The sequence below is a fragment of the Pungitius pungitius genome, chromosome 17 (genome assembly GCF_949316345.1).
Source record: "Pungitius pungitius chromosome 17, fPunPun2.1, whole genome shotgun sequence".
NCBI classification, from domain to species: Eukaryota; Metazoa; Chordata; class Actinopteri; order Perciformes; family Gasterosteidae; genus Pungitius; species Pungitius pungitius.
In genome coordinates, this window is record NC_084916.1 from 16,763,188 (window position 1) to 16,786,284 (window position 23,097).

At 46.7% G+C, this 23,097-nt stretch overlaps 1 protein-coding gene across 1 annotated transcript in view; it reads left to right on the forward strand.

The window, feature by feature from the left end:
• The first annotated feature begins 2,236 nt into the window (after positions 1-2,236).
• The window catches only part of col22a1 (collagen, type XXII, alpha 1), a 32,879-nt gene continuing 12,018 nt past the window's right edge, over positions 2,237-23,097 (forward strand). The window contains exons 1-32 of the mRNA XM_037473712.2: positions 2,237-2,289; positions 2,458-2,580; positions 3,812-3,957; positions 4,044-4,610; positions 7,800-7,880; positions 10,917-11,028; positions 11,354-11,477; positions 11,852-12,127; positions 12,223-12,303; positions 12,515-12,631; positions 12,745-12,789; positions 12,880-12,942; positions 13,118-13,156; positions 14,792-14,845; positions 14,964-15,017; positions 15,100-15,153; positions 16,083-16,136; positions 16,249-16,293; positions 17,262-17,315; positions 17,419-17,472; positions 17,708-17,743; positions 18,106-18,135; positions 18,338-18,391; positions 18,512-18,556; positions 21,131-21,184; positions 21,426-21,479; positions 21,577-21,630; positions 21,737-21,790; positions 22,569-22,622; positions 22,726-22,770; positions 22,858-22,920; positions 23,028-23,081. Coding sequence (XP_037329609.2) covers positions 3,825-3,957; positions 4,044-4,610; positions 7,800-7,880; positions 10,917-11,028; positions 11,354-11,477; positions 11,852-12,127; positions 12,223-12,303; positions 12,515-12,631; positions 12,745-12,789; positions 12,880-12,942; positions 13,118-13,156; positions 14,792-14,845; positions 14,964-15,017; positions 15,100-15,153; positions 16,083-16,136; positions 16,249-16,293; positions 17,262-17,315; positions 17,419-17,472; positions 17,708-17,743; positions 18,106-18,135; positions 18,338-18,391; positions 18,512-18,556; positions 21,131-21,184; positions 21,426-21,479; positions 21,577-21,630; positions 21,737-21,790; positions 22,569-22,622; positions 22,726-22,770; positions 22,858-22,920; positions 23,028-23,081 — 2,604 coding nt within the window. The 5' untranslated portion in view covers positions 2,237-2,289; positions 2,458-2,580; positions 3,812-3,824. The remainder of the gene's footprint in view (positions 2,290-2,457; positions 2,581-3,811; positions 3,958-4,043; positions 4,611-7,799; positions 7,881-10,916; positions 11,029-11,353; positions 11,478-11,851; positions 12,128-12,222; positions 12,304-12,514; positions 12,632-12,744; positions 12,790-12,879; positions 12,943-13,117; positions 13,157-14,791; positions 14,846-14,963; positions 15,018-15,099; positions 15,154-16,082; positions 16,137-16,248; positions 16,294-17,261; positions 17,316-17,418; positions 17,473-17,707; positions 17,744-18,105; positions 18,136-18,337; positions 18,392-18,511; positions 18,557-21,130; positions 21,185-21,425; positions 21,480-21,576; positions 21,631-21,736; positions 21,791-22,568; positions 22,623-22,725; positions 22,771-22,857; positions 22,921-23,027; positions 23,082-23,097) is intronic.

Consider the following 23,097-nt stretch of genomic DNA (forward strand, 5'->3'; position numbering starts at 1 on the left):
GGCCCACCGGAGGCCGTGTCTGCGAAAGCCATCAGGAGGACCGCAGTCAGCAAGCCGCGAGGCGGCCTCCGACCTCGACCGACATCCGCCCCACGACGGTGTGAAGCCAAGTGCTCCTAATCGTAGACTAAAGAAGAAGAAGAAGAAGAAGAAGGGTGATCTCAAAGCACAACGGCGCTCTCCCTCTGGAACGCCTCCAGCTGTAATTCGATTGGATCTTTCACTCTTGCAGCTCGGGGACTTTATGAAATGATGTCACGCTCGGAGATGGCCCGCCAGTTTGGAAGCTGATTTATAGTCCACTAAGTTACTCAGCAGATGAAAAGCCTCGCGTGGGAATCAAAAAGGGATTAATCCGTACATGGCTGTACACACACACACACACACACACACACACACACACACACACGACAGCGTGAGCAAATCGGTTTGATCATTTGATTTCGCAAGACTTGACTTCAGAAACGGTGCCCCGATGGGGATTGGAATCGTAACGGAGCCAACGCACCGCTGGCAGGACGCCGGATGATTTGGAGTTTGTAAAACTGGCTTCCCAAACATGTTAGAACATTTCACGAGAGTGTGTGTGTGTGTGTGTTATTTGTTTTTTTAGTTTCAGCTGTGGATTTTTCCAGATGTTGTCCTGCTGTTTGCTCAGCACATGCCTGCCCCTCACTGGGCTTCCACGTCTTCACCCTTAAACAAGTAGTTTCTTACACAAGTGGGCCCTAATTGGGTGAACCATCTGTCAAAAACAACAACATATTTTCCATTTAGAAAAAGCTTTTTGTGTTGTTTCTTCTTCCTCTTCTCTTGTAAAGAGATGTAACAGATGTTTCTGCAGCATCTTCGCTGACATTTTCCAGGAGCCAAACTCATCTGGGGCTCTCGGGGTTCCGGACGCAAACGCGCTCCCTGAAGCCCGACAGGATGAGGTTTTGGTTTTTTTGGATATTTGACGCCCCGGACCCTTGTGTCAGGCAACATCCCATCCACCATTAACCACAACTCACAAGGAGGGAAATACCAACAAGGTGAAGTTTGCGATGGAAAGCAAACCTTTCCAAAGAAGAAGAACCCGCTAGCTGCCTGTGTAGCATTAAGAAACCTAAACATTTACTGAGGTTATTTTCAAAATGCTGAGGCGTGAGTCTATTCCGCTGCAACTGTAATCCACACATTCTCCTCTTTTTTTTTTTCCCCCGTGGGAGGAGGAAAGCTGGCTGTCAATCAGACAGCAGATGGCTTCCTCGGCGGCGACGTGGTGCTCAGCAGCTTCTGGTTCCCGCTCACCTCTCCGGCCCTCCGGCACAAAGGCGACAGACGGTCGCTGGGACTGACACCGTCCGCTCATGACGTGCCTCCGCCCCCCCCCCCCCCCCCATCCCCCCCCCGAATCATCAGCCCACTTCCCAATCGGCTTTTTTTGGTGCTTCACCAGCTTCTCTGAGAACGGCGGGTTTTCTAAGTGAGAGCTGTAGAAGGACTCCAGAGAGGATGGCTCCCCCCCCCCCCCCAAAAAAAACCCCCCTGCTAACACAAGGACCCAGTCGGTGTGTGTACCCCTCTCTTCACTGAAATGTGAATTCAAGCCATCAAATCATAGCGTATCAAGGGGAAAGGGTCTGTTTTATCTGATCAGTTCTACAAAGCAGATGTTTTAAAGCATAAATGTCGACGCGAGGGCCTCAAGTCTCGGGCCGGGACGGATATTTAACACAAGTCAAACAAGCACAAGAGTTCTGTAATCATTTCCCCCCCCCAAAAACGTAAATACGGCCCCCGCCCCGTAAGCCACCACCGGGCCCCCGGGGCGGCTCCGCTGCGGCTGCCGAAGGCCGCGTTGCCTTCTTCTCTTTGATGGGCGCAGCCGTAAAGGAGGGAAAATAAAGGATAAAAATACACACAAAGTTGCGTCTATAATTGGCCTGTAGTCAGTAGAACAGTAGAAGCCACTTCACCCCCCTCCCCCCCCCGCACCCCCCCCAACTAGTGAAACTCTACACTTTTCCCCTTTCACAGTTCCCTCCCACTATGTCCTCCCATCCACACGGTTTGTGAGGCTCACCTCACATCTCCAGTCAAGCAGCCGCCACGCTGGACTCCCGCCCTGGATTAAAACCACAGTCTCATTTTCAGCGGGGGGGGGGAGACACCTTGGATTATTGTCACCTGATAACGATGCTCCCTGGGTGCTGATCCAGGCCGTGATTGCTGGGGAGGGGGGGGGGGGGGTGTCCAGAGTGAGAGACGCGCCGCAGAACCGCCGGAGAACCAGTGACGGGTCAGGTGAGAGAAAAAAACATCCTAAAATGATCTGAAACTGACTTTGTTAAAGTTCTGTATCAGTTTTAAATCCAACACGCTGTCCAGACCTTTTTTTTCTATTCTTTCTTCGCGTTGCACATGGAAAAAAAAAAACATTTGGGAACGACAAACACGGTGCTTCTGTTTTAGACATCTAGGTTTTGGTCCCAGGTCGACCATTGAGAAGAGGAAGTGGAAACAAGAGTCCTTCAAGTCCGTGAGAAAGCTGGCCTCGGGTTCAGGTACCAGGTCCGGAGGCGAAGAGTTCAACAAGTGAGAGACTGGCGTGTGTCTAAATGTGATCAGAGATGAAAGAGAGACAAATTAGAAAATGTTGGACTCGGGAGCCGGAATCTAAATGATGTTCAGCAGCTATTATTTGGGTGCTCAGATTTTTTTCAGTCTCAACTGGGCTGAATTTCTCACATTTTAAATGTTCACTAATTGGGGGAATTAGAGTGAGTCAGCTGGCCCATTCTATTAAAAGCACAGAAAAAGCCCAATTGAGAATCGGATCGGGAAACTTGTACCAGGAGGCCACAGAGAATAAAGCACACTCTATTGGGTATAAAGGCCAGCCACAGTCAACGGGTTACTTTTTTTTAGAAAATTGACCATTTCCTGGAATAACGCTGTGCTCTTTGACTCCAGCGTAGTACTTTGTCTTCATGATAGGTCCACTGAGCCAAAAGAGCCCCCAACGCACTGCAAACACGGCCATATGTTCATATCATAGTTATTTTAAAAACAAAAACGCGTGGCCTGCCGTTCACCTCGGGGGAATTCAGTAGAGCGCAGAGAGGCGCTGAAGGATGGTGAAGCACTCCCGCCCCCCGCCCCCCCCCCCCCCCAGTGACAGCGAGACGCTTCACGTCAGTACGACCCCGTGTTATGGCTACGGTCGGTCACCCTGCAGCCTCTCAACCACCGGCGTACAGCAGGAGCAGGAATAGTGTCAGGTTTGTGTCCGGGGGGGGGGGGGGGACAGGCACCCAGGCACAACGGAGCACAGCTGCATTTAGAAAGAGTCTTTGGCGGGACTAGTGTCCTCTGGATGGCGTGGAAAGTGTGTTTAAGTATTCATCAATTATCACAACCGAGAGAACGGAGAACCATCTCGTGTGAGGGTCTAGAGCAGGAGGACATTTAAATGAGGGGGAATAGAAATGCTGCACAGTGAGGGGGAAGGGGGGGGGGGGGTGAGAGAGCTGGAGCCCCAGGTTTATACACAGTGGCATTCTGAAATCAGCCTTCCACCGGTGCCTTCTCCATATAGACATGTTGTTGTGGGAGGCCTCTGTTTTTTTCACAGCAATCTCTTCGCGCTACAGGAAGTACACCACCCACTTTGCCTTCACTGCGGGAGCGAAATTATCACAAATCGGCTTTGCCAAAAGGGCATCTGGGCTAAAATAACTTACAAAATACATTTTCACAAAAACTGACTGCAGTACCTGCTGGAAGATTAATGAATTTGTTGATGTTTCCACTGACCATTCCACAGATAGAACATCTTAATGGTGGTAACAAGATACATGAAACAGAACCGAACGAAGGCGGAGATGGAGTCAGGACTGGGATTTAGGATCGCCTTGGTCATCTTGGCTCTGACTCTGTGCGGCTGCGAGAGGGCGGAGGCTCAGAGGGCAGGTAAAACCGTTGAATTGAACGTCCCCTTATTTACGCCTCGTTGTTGACCTCATGTGACCTAACGCTCCTGTGCTCCTTCATGGCAGGATGTAAAAATGTCCACTACGACCTGGCGTTCATCTTGGACACCTCCTCCAGTGTCGGGAAAGATAATTTTGAGAAAATCAGGCAATGGGTGGCCAACATTGTGGACTCCTTCGACGTGGCCCCGGAGAAGACGCGGGTGGCCGTGGTCCGCTACAGCGACAGACCCACCACCGAGTTCACGCTGGGCAGGCACGCCACCCTGGAGGACGTGAAGCAGGCCGCCCGCAACATACGCTACCTGGGGGGCAACACGATGACCGGCGAGGCCATCAACTACACCACCGCCAGCATCTTCACCGAGCGGAACGGGGCCAGGCCCGCGGCCCGCGGCGTCCAGAGGGTGGCCATCCTCCTCACGGACGGCCGGAGCCAGGACTACGTGCTGGAGTCCTCCAAGGCGGCCGCCAGGGCCGGCGTCAGGATGTTCGCCGTGGGCATCGGGGAGGCCCTGCGGGTGGAGCTGGAGGAGATCGCGGCCGAGCCGAAGAGCGCCCACGTCTTCCACGTGACGGACTTCAACGCCATCGACAAGATCAGGGGCCGGCTGAGGAGGAGGCTGTGCGAGAGTAAGTCCCGGCGCCCTCGACACCAACACCGCGTGCCACATGGCCTCCTGTTTGAAGGAGAGCCTGCCTCACCCAGAACGTGCACTTAATCAAATTGCACTCTTATTTTAAACCATAAGCACTGCATGGACGAAAGACCCTGACCACAGAGCCCCACCCCAAGCCACGGAGAGCTGCAGCACACGCACGCCATCCGCGCTGCCTTCCTACTGAGGATGAAGCGTGTGAGCGGCCTGTTGGGAACCTTGGCTTTTAGGAGACAGTTTTTTTTTTTTTGTCTGTGGGTTAGCAGCCTGTTTAACTGCTGCTTTGGTTCAGAGGTGTTTAGCACTTGGAAAGCCGGTACCAAGCGAACCTCGTTGGTTTTTCCACTAGTTCGCAGAGACAAACACATGCACACAGGCTCGGGAAGTGTCCCACATTGTCAAATGTTCAGTAGCTGTGAGCAGAAATATCTGTGCGAGAACCTTTTCACGGAGAAGATGGATGCTTTGCACTCCAACACTGAAATTCCTGCCTAAAATTAGCCAGACAGGAAGGAAAAGGATGCCATGATTCTTTGCCACAAACTAAATAGAAAAAAAAAGACATGATTACATGGTTTAGTTCACAGATGAGCAAAGACAGAACTCCCAGATCTCACTATAATCACGCTCTAAATTTGACAAGTCAAAAGTAAATATTGTTCCAAAGGAAGTTTTGATTCAGACGATCTTCAAATTTGTAGACTAATAATGCAGGTTATGTGTAATGAAACATGGTGGTGTAGAACTAACCCAGAGCTAAATTTACACAGACTAAACGCCACAATGTTTTCTTTCTCTAATCTCTGAGGTCTCAAAGTATATCAGGGGCCACCACAACTGGCTCAGCGAGCAATGCAAGTTATTTTCACTCTGAAAATTATAGCTCTAATGTTTTAAGTGGGTCCAGTGCAGCCGCTCCATGTCCATGTCGAAAGTTTTCACCTTTTAATCCAAAGGTTTAAAAATGGAATCTACTTATTGTGTTCTGCACTGATTCATTAGAGCGTGTGTGGCCCCGCTTGGATCACACACTTGACCCTACATGGCCCCAGAGGGAGGAAACTCTACTATTAAACCTCCTGTCGGACAGCTGCAGTGTGTTTAAAAAAGTGCACGTCCACAATGATGGCAGGAAGCATGTGTAATACACCCATGATAAAAAAGTGTAATAACTATGTAATTAATTTGGACTATTTATTTTCTTTGGGGATGAAAGGGAACCACTGTGAGTGTGTCAAATCAGTTGATGTCTTACTGGTAAAGAAATCAATATAACACACACAAAAGACCCTTCAAATCTTTAGACTTGCATTAAAATAAAATCGCTAACAGCCCTATAAGTCCTATAAAAGATGGAGGTACCAGGCTAAGTGATAGCCCAGTGTATAGACAGTAATCCTAAAAAGGTTTTACATTGATAGTGAGGATTACTACTCTGGGACAGGATTTTGCGCAGGCATCACAGCCTGTGAAATTCGACCCCTGACCCCCCCTAACGTCACTCAAAAGGGACCAGAAGCCGTTTGAGTCGAAATTCCGAAATCAATCCGCTGTTTGAGTCATGCAAGATGGCCACCATCTTGCATGACTCAAACAGCGGATTGATTTCAGAATTTCGTTCAAAACGTCAAAGCTAAGAGGCATTTAAGTCACATGCTGGATGTTTGTCATACGCAAGGTTTGTCTGTGAAATGATTCTTTGGCTTCAGTCTCCGCTTGCTTGATGTTATGCTGTTTGCTTGGTCATCATGTTGCTTCCCTGAGAAACACAAGCACTGGACTTATTTGCATATGTTATTCCATAACTTGTTGCCGTTGTGTTTGGAGTATTTTCATATCGGGTGTACAATGCTCCTGTAAAGGGTACGGACCCGGACGCAATACGACAGACAGCAGTAGCAGTTCCAATCAGAGCACTTTATACAGTATGAGGAGTCACTGGGAAAAGACGTGGTCGGGGCAGTCCAAGTCCCAGTCCAAGTCCCAGTCCAAGACCCAGTCCGAGACCCAGTCCAAGACCCAGTCCAAGACCCAGGCCAATACCCAGGCCAATACCCAGGCCAAGACCCAGTCCAATACCCAGGCCAATACCCAGGCCAATACCCAGGCCAAGACCCAGTCCAATACCCAGTCCAAGACGTTTACTGAGGAATCTGTCTGTGACTTTAATTTCCAAAGGCAAGTTTGACATTTTAACTCAAAATTCCTAAATTATGGCTCCAGGGCCCCGAGTGCAGGGAGAAGCTTTCACATGCTAAGTCGCACACGGCTGTGCATCAACACGTTCACTCACAGAACGGAAATCTTTCGACTTGTTGCCTTTGTGCACAATTAAAACTAAATATCTTTTCTGAGATCTTGAAGAATCACTTTTAAAAAGAGTGCTCAGATGCTGACAGTAAAATTACCTGCTCGGCGTGTTCTGGGATTTGCATGGAACAGAAAAACAAGTCACGTCAACGGAGCTGTGCACATAAAGAACACCTCAAAGGTTAAAAGCGGGTCTAACAGGATGATTTTTATTGCTGCAATTTAAGAAAAAGGCAGGGTTTAATGGTAGGTGTTTGACAGATACTCAATCTTTTAGGGAAGTTGGAGTGTCTCACTGTGATATTTTTGGCCTCGGATGATATTTAGGGCCGACAGCCACGACACGGACAAACTGTTTGGCTGATATCAGGTTTAATGAGAAGTTTCTCTGAACAGATTGATTGCAAATCATGACAGGATCCTGCTGTCATATCTAATCAACAAAGTGAAACTGTATCTCCCCATGTGGGGTAGGCGAGGAGGTTCCATCCAAATTTACCTTGTCAGTTGTGAAATTACCGCGTGGGATCAAATCAGAGTTGTTTCCAAACAGACTGATTCGTCTTTCCTCGGCGAAATTACCCCAATTAATTAGTTGAGAAAAAATTCTTGCTATTTAATTTAGATTGACGGGTGGAAAGTATTCTCAGATAAAAGCCTCGTATGATCCAGCTGTTGGACAAACACATGGAAAGAACATGAACTTTCCTACCGTGTGCAGACATGCTGATAGTTTAGGTGTTAACATAACGGACATCACAGAAATGTGCATTCAAACATGACTGCTGACGCATGCACAAAATGCATCTTGATGGACGGCGCGTGGGACTGAACTGTGGTCCTCTCTCCTCAGATGTCCTGTGTCCCAACATGAAGGTTCAACCTGATCGGTTTAAGCCCGGCAGCAGCAGTCATGGCCTTGAAGAGGTCCCAGGTATGTGCAATCTGCATGCAGTGCCGGCTACACCTGTCTACCACATTCAGCTTTGATACATGAGGAGAAACGTGTTCTACATGCAAAGGTTTAGACAGTTTTCACTCGCGATTTCCTCTATTTCTAAATAATTGGAAATTGGTTTATTCATGACTTGATGTATTACTTTACCTCAACATTGATTTTCTGTCTTATTTTACAATTACCAATATAAAACATTAATATTTCTGCAAAAAAACCACTGGCAGACTGGAATTTAAACACATGTATCTTATTATTTTATAAACGAATGCTGCTGTGACCCTTTGATGTCTTGATTTGATAAAGCCCTGCTGGTTTAACTTTCTGAGAACTCTTGCACGGTGCTTAACCAGAAAGGTTGGATGTTGTTGTGAGAGAGTCTTTTGGGGGATCTGGGTTCCTGTCTGAGTCTCCCACCCACATCCATCACGTTGAGAGAAAAAACAGATGCCCTGTTTGGACTCCCGCTACATTGAACTTTGTGGAAAGAGAGATGTCACAGTAGTGGAAGCCGTGTTGTAGAAAGTTTGACTCAACTAAATCTGTCTGGCATTTATTGACGGGGTAATCTTTAAAATATGGACATCATTCAACAAATTCAACAATCCATCCCTTTGGTTTACCTTTCCGTCCCTTTCAGGGTTGTTTTGCATAATAACCCAGCATGCACTGGATGAGAGGCAGCGTAAAGCACGGACTAGTCACCCGCCCATCACCATATCTGAAAATCAAAACCACGTGCTGTAAACTCTGTAATTGGTCCACACACTACACTGATTTATATTTAGCCACAAGCATCACAAATGCCTAAGAGTTAGTATAATACCTTTAAATCCCTAGTTATCGTTGTGCTGTAACTTTAGATATGGACTTCCATATCCTAATAAATATAAAGAGGCCACCGCTCGTCCCTAGCAAAAGTATATTTCTCCTATTTACCTTGTATGTTGCCACAAAGAGGTATTATTATTAAGATTATTGATACGGTCATCTCAGAGCCCAAATCTGTATAGGGCCTCGACCGCTGTTCCATAGACCGTTAGTCTGTGACTCATTTGAAGTCATCACTCATTTGAGTAAAGTGCTCGTTGGGAATTCTCCACAAGTACAAGACAAACTGTATGTTTCCTCACAACATGCAGCTGTACGCTCCCACCTCTAATTAAAAAACGTGCTCCACCGCCGCGCAAAGAGACCGCCCCGCCGCTGATTGCGATTTGACGGCCAAGAGACCTGCGGTTTGAGTCAGACTCGTCTTTATCACGGGCTGTCTAGTCTGACCCCCTCAGGGGTACGTCTTTGTGGTTCATGCGCTCACACTATCTACTGCACGGCCGCCGACATCTGCTCCGATCAAAAGAACGCCGTGTGTGTGTGTGTGTGTGTGTGCGTGAGTGCCTTTTCCCAGTCTGTGAACTCATCTGGTCGTTCCCCGCAGATCTCCCCATTGGTTGTTTTCTGGGCGTCCAAAATAACTTTTTTGGGGTTGATTATATGCTATCTGCTGCCAGTCCAAATTACAGCTCTGTGCTGAGATGGGCCCCCGCGACAGCCATAGAAAACCAGCGCGGGGACAAAGGGAGCCGAGGCTCACAGCTGCACTGCTGCCTCGAGCAAACACGTCCATTAGCAGAGCATGTAGCATGTAGCGTGTAGCGTGTAGCATCATCAAGGCTCAAGTCACTCTTTAACTTGTTACCGCTGGTCAGTGTAGGAACGATAGACTCTGATAAAGACAATGATCCAAGCCTTTTCACAGCAGATGTCAATAGACGTTCGTTTTCGCTGCTTCGCTTGCTATATTGTGTTTTTTTTAAGACGTATGTGTGTGTGTCATTTGGGTTTTGAAAAAAAAACCTTAAGACGACACAAAATTTGAGAACTCATGTTTGACACTTTCAAATCGCGCTAGTTGTCTTTAGTGACTTTATGGATTCAGTCTTCAAACAGGTGATAATGCTACACAAACTACGCTGCTGATTACATGCAAATGAAGTACGCACCATCAACCTTTAACATGGATGCTAGTTGGACAAAAACAAGGGTTGTCGCGCATTTGAGGCAAAGTTGAGTACAGCACCTTCTGCTGACCAGTCGTGGGAGTTGAAGGTACGATTGAAGTAAATGGCATCTAAAATGTTTGCCCAAAAGGCTTTTGTTCATGTAAGAAACCAGCTGTGGTGAGTGCATGACAATATTTCATCAGGGACCTCGTACTGACGCAGAGTAGCTGTGACAGAAGGCCGATCCCCTCGGCGATTCCCTCTGTTTTTAAGGTTATTTTGGACTCTGCAGCTGACGGCACCGGAGCAGCCTGCAGACTCTTACCACCTGTTTCAAGGCTATTTCTAATGAAGTCCACTAAGCTCCTGCCAGACTCTCACATTACCGGTCCTGATGTTCCCGTTTCCTCTTTGGAAGATTAGTGCACCGGTGCTGACCCTCCCTCCGGAAACCTTGCTTCTCGTGAATTTCGGTTTCATTACTGAGGCCATGCAGGAATGCGTCGAGGCTGTCCTCATCCTGTCGGCACACTAATGGCCCGGCGGCCCGGCTGACGTCTCTCTCGACGGGGTCTGCCCGGGCAAACCGGCAGCGTTGTCGCGGCCCGAGCTGTCACCGTGTTGCCGTCGCCATAGCTACGGCGGTTGTTTGGCCCACAAGGGAGTGTCCTTTCCAAACCCCTTAAATATGACCTGTGGTCACACCACTTTAAAATCACACGCCGCGGGGGGAAAACACACACAAACACGTGCGCACACAGCCTCAGAGACCTTCAACAGAGATGAATTTTTTTTTCCCCCTCTGGCAATGAATCAAAGAAATGTTTAAATTGCCAACCAATGGTTCTAGTTTCCAGTCGTTTCGGGATGTTAATCTTCCTTCAAAAATAATTACAAACACAGCGGCTCCAGGGTGTGGCTAAAGCCAAAGTACCCAGGAAATGTGACGAAGACATAACTCAACCCAAAGACCGCTGGGTCCAACTGGGCTGTTTTTCTTTGTTTGCCGCAGGGTTCAACCTGATGGAGTACTTCAACGTGAGAGACGTTCTGGGCACTAAGGAGGACGAAGGCCAAAGTTCTTACGTTCGCCTCGGCACCATGCCCATTGTGCAGCAAACAGAGTAAGTGGCCGCCCAGTTATACTGCAAGCAATAAGCTGCACGTGGTCTTCTAGGATACTTTCAAATTTGATGGACTGTGGAACGGAATTAACTGATGGGCCCCAACTAAAAATGTTTTAAAAAAAACACACAAAACAAGGTTTTCACGTACTTCCTCTCAGAAGATTAGAAGCATCGTCAGATGTATCAGCGTACGTTCAAATCTAAAAGTGTATGGATTCATTATGGGTTTGTATATTAAAGTCTAAACTGTAGCACTGCGTCAAAGAAAAAACAAAGAACTGTTTATACACGCTGTAATACTTTCCTATTTTCTATTTGGCAGGGATGTGTTTCCTCAAGGGTTGCCAGATGAATATGCCTTTGTGACGACATTTAAATTCAGGAAAACCTCAAGACGTGAAGATTGGTACCTCTGGCAGGTTTATGACAAATATGGAATCCCACAGGTGGGTCAGTCAAACGTAAATGGTAACAAAGGTGACTATTACTGCTACATGTGTGGCTGGATTCAGAATAGAATCACTGATGGATACATTATCTTAAAACATCTACAAAAGGCCGGGCTAACTCTATTTTATTTTGCATGCTGCTGGGTAGCTTGTGTCTCCCCTCATGGACATCACTAAATATTCATCCTAACCCATTATATAGCAATCACAATGGATTTGTTTGAACTGCAAGTACAAATCCGCAGAAAATGGACATCTTTAGGTAAAGTAAATGTAGCTAAAACCCCACCTCTTAAGTAAGTGTCCTTAGTGGTGGACCCGACTGCCTGTTTGCCTCGGTCCTCATCCTTTCCCTGCCTCTGTCTCGCCAGGTGTCCATCCGCCTGGACGGGGAGAACAAGGCGGTGGAGTACAACGCTGTCGGCCTGACCAAAGACGCCGTCAGGGCCGTGTTCAAGAACCCCGAAGTTGACAACCTGTTTGACCGCAACTGGCACAAGATCGCCCTGAGCGTGGAGGCCAAGTCCGTGTCTCTGTACCTGGACTGCAAACACATCCAGACTCTGCCCATCGAAGACCGGGAGGACATCGACATCCAGGGCAAGACCGTGATCGGGAAGAGGCTGTATGACAGCGTGCCGATCGATGTGAGTCCGTGTGCTTTATTAGAGGCTGTAGTGCATTTCAAATGTCCTGATACCCTCCGGAGTGAGACGTTAATCAATCGTCTGTTTCCACGCAGTTTGACCTCCAGAGGATGATGATTTACTGTGACTCCAAGCAGGCAGAGCTGGAGACCTGCTGCGATTTACCCAATGGACCTGTGAGTATTTGAGGCACCGTCTAAGAAGTAGATTTACATCCAACTACAGGTTTACAGAAGGCTGCTTTCTGGCTTTGTTACCTGAACCGGAAAGCAAAATGAGATCATTGTCATTATGTTGAGCTCACAGCGACATCACCTGAAAGCCCGACTCCACTGGTGCTATATTAACTTTTGGTTCGACTCTTTGCCATGCATTCAATCATTTCAGTGCCCCAAGAAAGTAGTGACAGAGGCACCCCCCGTGGAAATCCCAGATCCCACACCTACCAGTGTGGAGCAGAAGAGAGGCCCCGAAGTCAACTGCTCGTGCGTTGCTGGAGACAAGGTAAAGCCCCCTGCTGCTGGCGGACTTCCTCCCTGTCTGTTGTGTCCACAGATGAGTGGCAATCGTTTCTTAAAAGGCTTTGGCGAGACTTCTGTTCATTTCATTTCTCACAGGGAGCCATCGGTGAGCCCGGTGTTGCAGGTCCTAAGGGTGGAAAGGTCATCTAAAGTTCCTTTGAACCGCTAGTTTGTGTAACAAAAGCTTGCAGTTTTCATCACGGAGCTGTTTTGTGAACTTACGTTTTTTAGGGTGACGCCGGCTCTAAGGGCGCCATCGGAGCTCCAGGAATCAGAGGAGAAAAGGGAGACACTGTATGAAAAATTAACGTGTGCACATTTAAAAGTGTGATTTCCCTTAATAGAGAGATTGTAGATGTTTCTGTGGATAAACTACGATATTTCAGATCGCATGCCTTACAGCTATTATCTCGTCTGCTTTTCTTGCTGCCTCGAGAATAATTGATCGTTATTGATGAATTATTTGCAGGGCAATGTAATATCTGTCAAAGGTGACAGAGGTGAGAAGGTAAGTGCACCTGCTCTTTCTGATGCTGCATGTTTGTCTCCATGCATACGTCATATGCATGCACCTCTTGGACACGCATCTCTCTTTCTTTTTTTCCTCTCTTTCGTTTTTTTGTTCTGTTTTCTGCATTTCATATATATATAACTTTGAACGACGTAACGTCTTTTTTGGTCAGGGAGTGGCTAGGAAAATGCTGTGATTGTCCGAATTAGAGGACATGTTACCACAGAAGAGAAGGGTAGAAGAGAAGGCGGGGCCCACGCGGGTTCCCACCGAGTCCGTTCAAATCACAGGATTCTCACAGTATAATTTATTCCTTGAAACAAAAATCCTCAGCATGCATCATTCAAGCCGTCCACGGAGGCACATTAAAAATGGCCCCAGGAGGTGTGGAAGCACAGAGGTGGTCTTTGCACTCTTTTCTACGTGATAAAAATGTACCTGTGATTGATTTGAAAAATGCAGGTGTATTAAAAAAGAAATGCTACGGAGCGTTCAAGCGTTACTTTAAGGTCAGCGAAGCAGTCAGACGGACAGCTCCAGCTAATTGTGTGATGAATAGATGCTAATTTTGTTATGCTTGCTGCCGGAAGCCCCACTGGTTTGATAGAACTGCATTAATGAAATCGAACTTTAATGCAGCGCTTCCCTGTTGCTTTCCTATTTCTTCCTTTCTGCACCAGTGTCTCTCCTCACCTCCTGCCTGGGGGGGGGGGGGGGGGGGGGGAGGCTGCTATTTGTCTTCAAATGCCGACGCTAAAACAGAACGTAAAGCAGAAGCCGCTTAGGGTGAAAGTGAATTAAAGCAGCTTTCACTGCCTCTAATTGCATCCTTAGCCGGCAACAGCGGGCCCTTCCCCGTGTAGCGGCGTTGTTGCAGATAATGTCTTCTTGGTTGTAGGGCGCAGCGGAGCGTGGGGGGGGGGAGCCTTCCTCCTAATCTCTGTGATGAATGAAATGAGGTGCATTAACATGATGAACGCTCCCTAAAATAATTAAAGGGGTGACTTGTAAAGTGCTTTGTGGTGCGGTGCGATTTGACTGCTGTTGCTTCTCACTCCGTCCGGCTTTGGGGATTCCTCGCCGCGGCTCAAGGCCCCCGGGCGGGGGGGGGGGCGACCACAGTGGTAGTGGGTCTGGGTCTCTGTCACATCGCGTGTCATTTAGCTGACGCTTTTTATCCAAAGCGACTGACATTGCATTTTACATTTTTGCGTGGGGAGCAATTAGGGGGTCAGGTGTCTTGCTCAGGGACACTTGGACACGGCACATGGAGCAGCCGGGATCCGAACCGCCAACCTTGCGGCTCGCAGCGCATCACGCTACTCCACGTGCCACCTTCTGGGTTTTTTTTTGTGTGTATCTTGAAATGTGTAACTCTGTGTTTTCTGTGTGATATTAACGCCTATCTTTTTGTCCAAATGTGTGTGTATCCCTGTTCCAATAATCAAACCCATTAATCCCTCTCTAACACTGAAACCTTTTGTCCCACATTAACCCTCCGAACCACCCAAATCACCTCCTGTGTGTGTTCGCCGCGCGGCGGACGTTCTGACAGCACGTCGTCCCGTCCCTCCGGCCCGTCCCGCATGCTAATGGCTGACGGAGCAGTAAACGCGTGCCTTCTGTCCACAGGGCGATACGGGCAGAATAGGGTTGACAGGTGGCCCCGGACAAAAAGGAGAGAAGGTGTGCACTCGCGAAACCCAGGGAACACGCGGCGGATTTCCCCTCAAATGACGGATGTGCAAAAAAAAGATGACAGAAACCGCGTGGTATTCATTTTGTGTTTCCCATCGTGTGACAGGGGACGGGTGGCCTGCCAGGTATCGACGGCTTATCCGGAGACAAAGGAGACAAAGTAAGTCTTAACTTTGTGTGATAATCCAGTCAGGTTTCGCCAAACCAATGTGCTCACATGAGTGTTTTTTGTGTGTAAACAGGGTGAAGGAGGACGGGATGGTGGTCCAGGTCTACCAGGTCTAGCTGGACAAAAGGTGTGTGAATATGGTCTAATTGATCGATTTCACAAGACAGTGCACATACATGGAGGGTGGGGGGGGGGGGGGGGCAATGAACGGTGACATGCTGGCTGTGCGGTTTAGAGCATAAAGTCTGCTGAGCCTCGGTGATGTCAGCGCATCAAAATCTAGTAAGAAAGATGAAGCATTTCAGTTCTTATGGATCATAAATCTAACGTATGCTAGAACGCTTCCTCGTTCTGAGCTGTACGCAACGACATCCCAAGCTGACGTTCTGCTCCCACAACTGGGATAATACGCACATCTGACCTAAAACAAGCCCCTCCCACAGCAGCTCTATGTGCTCTATCGATAACATTACTGATGACCAAGTTCAATTCAAGTCTCCCAGTGAGCGATTACAGTGTGACAGTGAGTCACGTCACATTAGTTATGTCATTAAACCAAATCACACAGAAATTGTTTGTTTCAAGTCGTGAGCTTTTAAAATCAAGCTGACAGTATAATGATTCATTGAGTGATGTCGTCTGTGTAAAACTCTGCAGACCTGATTAAGAGCAGGGAAACAGAAGCTTTCAGTACATGGTCTTTCGTTGCAGTTTTAAATGAATGTTTCACATTTAGCTATAAGATATTCTCACTGTAATTTGAAAAATGCAATTTGCGACGACCTTTTATTTAAAAAAAATTGTTTTGGCAACGAAACATACCGTTAAAATGGACACCAGATATATAATGAGGCCAGAGGTCAAAGTTCAAGGCTGTGCCGTGCACTTTGAGTCGTGCCCCTGACAGCTGCTGTTCCTTTTGGGAGGGGGGGGGGGGGGGGGGGGGGGTTCTCCCACCGATTGACCTCTGACTCAGAAGTCCCTCACTTGTTCTAAAGTAAGTCACTGCGGTCCAAAGGAACTCCCTCTGATCAAATGTTGCTCCCCTCACATCAGGGAATTCAAGGGGACGAAGGGGTTGCCGGCACGCCAGGAGCCAAAGGTGTCCCTGTGAGTATGAGCCGCCCGCACGCCGCCAGGTGAATGGCTGAGATCGGACGTTGGCGAGTGATGACGATATTTTTCACGCGCGGCGTTGTAACGTTGCTGCGTTCTGTTGAAGGGCGAATCAGGTGGAAAAGGCGAAAAGGGAATTTCGGGAGACAAGGTAAGCAATGCCTAGTTCTTTGATATAAATGAACGAAAGGTGCACAAACACGGCCATCTTGCTCAAAAGCGCCTGAACAGAATCGTTTTGGAAGGGTTGCAAATCTTTTGTTTACTCCTGTCCATGTTTTTCCCAGCGTGCCCCGGGACTTGAACCCCCGAGTACGTTAGCTTGAACCTGCACGGAGTAGAGATTAAATTGCACACAATCCAGACCGCGGGGTTAACTTCTGAGAGAGGCAGTTCTTCTCAGAGGAGCGGAGAAGTGAGGGCGTGATCGCGCAAACAGATGCGGCCCTCCTCGATCCGCTCGCCGCCGCGCGCGCTTCCTGTCTGGGACCGCGCGGGGGCCGTCTGGCCGTAACTCAGCTCATTCAGGCCTGCAGAAGCTTTGTTGATGTCTGAAGGTCCCTCCGAGCCGTAAACACCTCCCTCCTTCGGCCGTCCCAGTGATGTCAGAATGCAAGTCGGGCTTCTAATAAATCCGCGGTTCTTTTTCCATTCGTCACAAAAAACCTTTTAGTCAAAATTATTTCAGATATTGTATTACGTGATGAGAAACAGCTGGATTCCTTTTGCATTACGCTGATATGTTTACAACCTGTGCGCGGGGGTCCGTGTAAAGCCGTAAACATGGAGCAATTACCCTGAGTATTTAACCATGTGGTAGGAGGACGTGCAGCAGGTTCCATTCAATCATCCTGCTGGCGGGTTTGGAGCTGTCACTCAGCCAGTCGCTTCCTGCAGGGGAACACTGCAAAAGTACTTGTGTCAGTAAAGCCAACGAGGGGAGAAGATTGAACTATTTCAACATCTAAGGGCTAATTTAGCTTTAAAAAGTTTTCACTGCTGTCAATTTGGACACTTCAAGACACTTGCTTTGATGTCAGTGGAGTAAATGCAAGTTTATTTCAATGATATAACTTATTTATAAATCCCTTTATTGTCTTTCCTCCTCTTCCATTTTAGGGTGGGGCAGGTTTCGACGGATTACCTGGCAAACCAGGTGCTCCTGGGAAGGATGTAGGTGCTAATCCTCTATTTAAGGATTTAACAGAGCTTAACCTGCAACATGTTTCGTGACTCACCTTCGCGTTAATGAACCTTTTTGTCTGAAACCAATAAGGGTTTGAGAGGACTGGTCGGTGCATCGGGACCCAGTGGAGTTAAAGGCATCAAGGTGCGCCCCCCCCCCCCCCCCCCCCCCCCCCTCACCTGTCTGCTACTGTCTGTTGTGAATCTTCCTGCAGAGCACACAGGCTCGTACCACACGCACACGAGTTTCACTTTCCCTCCGACCCACAATGACTGCAGGAACCGTGTCATTACCACGTTGCCCTTTCGGTGCTTCGTCCTGAAAGTCTCTTGATTCTAATGACGGGCTTTTCCTCTTTGTTGTGTGAACTTGGTCACAGGGGGAGAGAGGCCTTCCCGGATTACCTGGGGATGTGGTGAGTACCAGGAATAGACCTAAAAGCAGGCAGAATTACGGGCCTGTTTAGCGATGACATAATGGAGTGAACATTTGGATTGGATCCAACCAGCTAAAAGAGCAACATGCCACTTCTTTTATTAATTAAAACAAGTCTTTCAAAAGTAAGAACGGGATAACTTTTACAGAAGAAGCAATTATATTTTCTCAATGAAACTGCAGAGGATAAAATTACCAATTGTTACCTTTTAATAAAAATTGCCAGTTTCAAAGTCCATGCCCTCAAATTCCCACAATGATCCGCAGCAGCACAAGCAATCTGTCGATGATTTAATTAAAAAAAATAACACATTATTTATGCATCTTGTTTTTCAATTTCAGTTTCAAAAAGAAGGCTTACGGGGTGAAAAGGTGAGGAATCATTCAATAACCAAATCGTTTAACATGTTCATCTAAAGACTAAAAGAGAACACAAATGAGCACACTGCCATTGTGTGCCTTTGTGTAACAGATGTTTTCTGTATAATGTTCAACATAACATGGTAACTTTAGTCTCAAAGAGCCATAGAAGGTGTGTTATGTAACGTGTATAACGCGCTGGACCTGTTTTCAGGGGGATGCAGGACCTCCTGGGCCTCCAGGGGCCGAGGGCCCCCCGGGGCCTGAAGTAAGCATCATCATTAATTACATCCTCTTCCTTGTTTCTTTGTGGTGGAAAAGCCGTGTGTTGGATGGTGGTGCTGAGCAGTCGATGGCACTGATTGTATCTGATGGTTTTGTTTTTCAGGGTCAACAGGGACCTCCTGGGAAACCTGGAGAGTTTGGCCAGAGGGTAAGAATCTCACTCCTTTCTTCCACTCTGCTTCTTTATTTCAGTACTTCGACCTTAATACGGTTACTCTTCAGCTTAGAGCACCTCATGTTTTAAATACCTGGACATGTGTTGCTTACTTTCTGACAATATCTTGTTCAGTAAGTTAAGTAAGTAAGAACCATTGACTTTAAAATACTGCATCAGGGACTTTCCTTTCCTTGTGGCTCAGTCTGCATACGAGTCACGCCCAGTTTCTCAGACGCTAGACCTTCAAAACAACTCCACTCTATCCCGTATCCTTCCGTAAAGCAGCTTCCTCCTCTTTCTCCTCCCTCCAAAGTCACATGATCATGACGTAAAATGACAAGTTGTGCACCTGTGTCTGTTTCATGCTTTCAGGATCACATTACATCTCTCCTGCAGCTTCTCTCCTAAAGTTACATTCAACTTTGAATCATTAAATTCCAACAAAGAAGCATTATGCATCTGGATCATTGGTTTCCCCAAAAGGAAAAGTGAAGAATTTCTGGAATATTCCGACGTTGAAAGATGAAAGATCCTCCATCTTTCTATGGTCTTACAGGTGGAGCACTGTGCAGCATGCGGTGGTCTCTAGTTTCAACTCACAAACAACGGGGCCTTCCACACAAACACAACAATTTTCATTTCCAGAGGATTAAACAGTAAAGTTCAATAGAACCTCATGAATGCTAAACACTGTTCTTTAACCAAAGGGCCGTTGATGCGTGAGCTAAACCAACACCGCCAGGGCTCAGAATGAGCGCCTTTCTCCGGGAAGCAATTATGTTTCACATGAAATTATAATTAAACAAGCACAAACATGGTTTGCATCACAAGTGAATTCTTTTGTAATATTTTAAAACAATGACTATTTTCTGTAATGACAGAAAACAGGCCTAACTCGTTGCTCTAAGTCTAACGCAGTTGGGATTTTACGCTGTGCTCCCATAACTGTATTTATCACGTTCCAATGGGATTATGTAGAATGAAAAAAACCTGATTTATTGTTAATGCTAATGAGAGCTGATAATGCAGCTGTTAAGTAGGTACAAAAAGTGTCCCCTGTCTCTCTCCTATTGATGCTTCACTCTCTCTTCTGTCCGTTTGGGTCCATCCACAAGCAAAGATAAATTAAAACAGGCACAGTAGTTTAACATGATTTGTTCATCCAAAACATTAACAAAGACAGTGACCTCCATTCCCCCGTCTCCACTGGGAGCAATTAACTTCTCATTAGAGTTACGGTGGAATCGACGTGTGCAGCTGCTCCGCTGGGCTCCAGAGACCAGGCAACCCCCCCCCCTGGATCGCAATAAAAAATACTTTTCTACTTCCAGCATGCACTTTGTCCTCAGGCAGTAATCTCAAAAGATTATTTGAGAGCGAGGGATTTATGTTTTATTGATATGAATAAAGCAATCACGACGGGTTCAGATTCCACAATACGGAGCCTGTCACATCTCCTGTGCAGCTCTTTTGTTACATCAGGGGAAGGTCAGCTGAGAGATGTGATAATAGGGTGGTCTCCACTGCTGAGAGCACTGATAGAGTTGGCTTTATGGTTGATTTGGTACCGATTGAGTCACTTTCACATCGACTGCAGCAAAGCTCTCATCAGTTGCGTGTGCACACAGCTTCTGAGGCCCTTTATATTCACCTCTGTCCCGATAAGACGGCTGAGGGCTGCCAGAGCCAGAATGTGAACGTGAAGGACACCACCAGGAAACCTTAGGAGGGAAAAAATATTAAAGAGATGTAGCCAGGAATTTACTTTGGACATTCGTATGGTCAGGTCATAACCTTTTTAACCTTTGTTTAAGAATATTTAAACCAACAATACATTTCTCTTCAGAGGCCTGTAGTTTTGCTGTTCTACATACACACCTTTCACATGTAGCATTAGTACAAAATGATCAAATAGAGAAACACATTTCTATCAAAATGTGCTGCAGCACACGAGTAACATATATGATTATATACCGTAAAACTTAATTGAACATAATTTTGAACACCGTCGAAGAATTGCCAACTTCAATAATCTCATTACCTAAAAGCCGGTTTTAATGTCCCCTTAAAACCGCCTGGGTAGTGTTTCATTAATTGTATGTTTAAATGCCGTTATATCTTGTGACAGAGTGCCGTCGTGTAAGTTTGAATCGTACAATATTTTTTTTATATATGAAAAAATCTTTATTTGTCTAGTATCAATTCATGTTGACCGAAAGTAGTTATTGTGTTTTGACTTTGTGTTATGAGAAAAGTTCATAAGCTAACGACAGTTAGCGTTAGCTAACTACACTGCCAACAAAACAACCATCTTGGAACTTGAGTTTCCTGCTCTGAGGTCTAAATGTTGAATTAAAGCTCTCGTTTTCCCTGCAAACTCTGTAAGAGAAAGCCTGGATCCAACGGAAAGTAGAGTAATGATGGGACGGTTTAAACATTTCACCGCTAAACCTCCCAACACAGCAAAGATACATTGAGTGGTATTATCTCTAAAAAAACAGATCATGTTTCGTATTAACTGGCTTTTAATTCAGTTTTTAAATGAAGTGAAACGTTGTCTTTCAGGGAAAGAAAGGAGAGGGTGGATTGCCGGGAGTGGACGGCCTTCCCGGATCCGCTGTGAGGACAATTTCAGTTTGATTTTGACATTTCATTTTGGACTCACTTTGTGTGGCCATTTTCACTTGTTTGTTTTGACAGCAGGAAGAAGAAGAAGCTAAATGCAAACCTTCCCTCTCAACAGTAGTGTAATACCTCCCTCTAGTGGCAGTTCACTTGCAGTGATTCGCCTCGTCTCTTGCTTTATTGGATGATCATCAACTGATAAACATTTTTAGTGATATTATCTTTTATTTTGCAGGGTCCTCAGGGTCCACCTGGGCCCGCAGGAAGCACAGGACACACTGGACCTCCTGTAAGTCACCCGGCACACAAATCCGGCTACAACCGTTGTTAAAATATATCGATTGTGCCAGCAGCAAATTGAATGAATGGCCTTTTTCTGTATGAAGGGTCTGCCTGGTGAAATTGGGCGTTCGGGCAAAGAGGGCGAGCCCGGAAAGCCTGTGAGTCTGCATGTTATTCTCAAATAAAAGTAGTTCCACTCATGTTGTCTTTTCCCTCGGTTCTCGCCTCTAAATGTCAACTTCTCTTCACTTCACATCTTGGAAGGGTCATCCTGGTAAAGACGGTCTCGACGGTCTTCCTGGCAACGACGGCACTATGGTCAGTATGACATTTTTGAATAATCTTTCTCTTCTTTCGTTATTTCTCGATAAAAAGTGACACTTCCCAACTCTTATGTGAACAATGGCTCAAATGCTTTTCGGAAGGTGAAAGGAGTCTCTTGGCACGCCGCTTGTTGGTGTCCTTCAGGTCATTGTTTGGGTTTTAGGGTCTGCAACTGTTATGGTTCACTTATTAAAATCAGTGAAAGACCTCTGAACTTCATGCTATATAACAATAGACAAAGTGAATGAACCGAGCAGCTGGAGTGAACACGAGGAAAGTGAATATTGTACTGAAGTCCATCCGATGGCCCACATTTAAATAGAAACTTAGCTCTGTTTTATAGATTGTTTGTTAGCCAGGTCCTACAAAAAAACATAAATAACTGCTTTATGTTTAGTCACTGTGAAAAAACAAGGATTTAGTGTTGATGCTAATGAGAGCTGATAATGCAGAGTCTATGAGCTGCAAATACGGCAAATAGCTGCATTACCTACAATGTGCTATTTATTTCAGTGGCAGGGATACTGAGAGAGAGTAAAGAAACTTAAAGTGGGCTTCCAGACCTCTGGATCCATGGCCACATCTGTTATTGTTCAGACATTCTCACAGTGATTAGGAAGCAGAAGAGTTGAAACACAGCTCCTGTGATGTGTAGCTGACACAATGAAATGAATACAGTGTCTACGTCGCTACACACAGTACGCTTGTTGCAAATGCATCTTTTTGAACAGCAAGGCTCTGAGATCTAAGTGGAAGTGTTGTGTCTCTGAAGGGGCCCCGGGGAGAGCGCGGAGCAGATGGCTTTGCCGGCAAGCCCGGACCAAAGGTACTGCTGGGATTTCACTGAAACCCAGAAACACGCCGTACGTCACATGCAGCTCGTGTGTTTTCCATAATAATCAGATTTATATTGATCTCATTCTTCCCAGGGTGACGATGGGCCTCCTGGTCCCAGAGGACCTCCAGGGGACAGAGTGAGCTTGCAGCGGTTTAGCCTTTTGGTTTGATATTCTCTAATAATAAACACAGTCATATATATGCATTCGTATTTATTTTCCCAGGGAGAGCCTGGTACCCCTGGTCAGACAGGTGGGAATGGAGTTAGAGGGGACAGGGGCGTTCCGGTAGGTGCAACTTTGCTTTATATCAATTAACACAAAAGTGCCAAAAAAATGGTCTGTGATGTGTAGAAGTTTATTGTCAAAACTTGCTTTTGGCTTCCCTTGCGCAGGGAGAAAGAGGACAGGACGGACCACTGGGACCAAAAGGGGAAAAGGGGGACAAGGTAAATGAGGGACCAG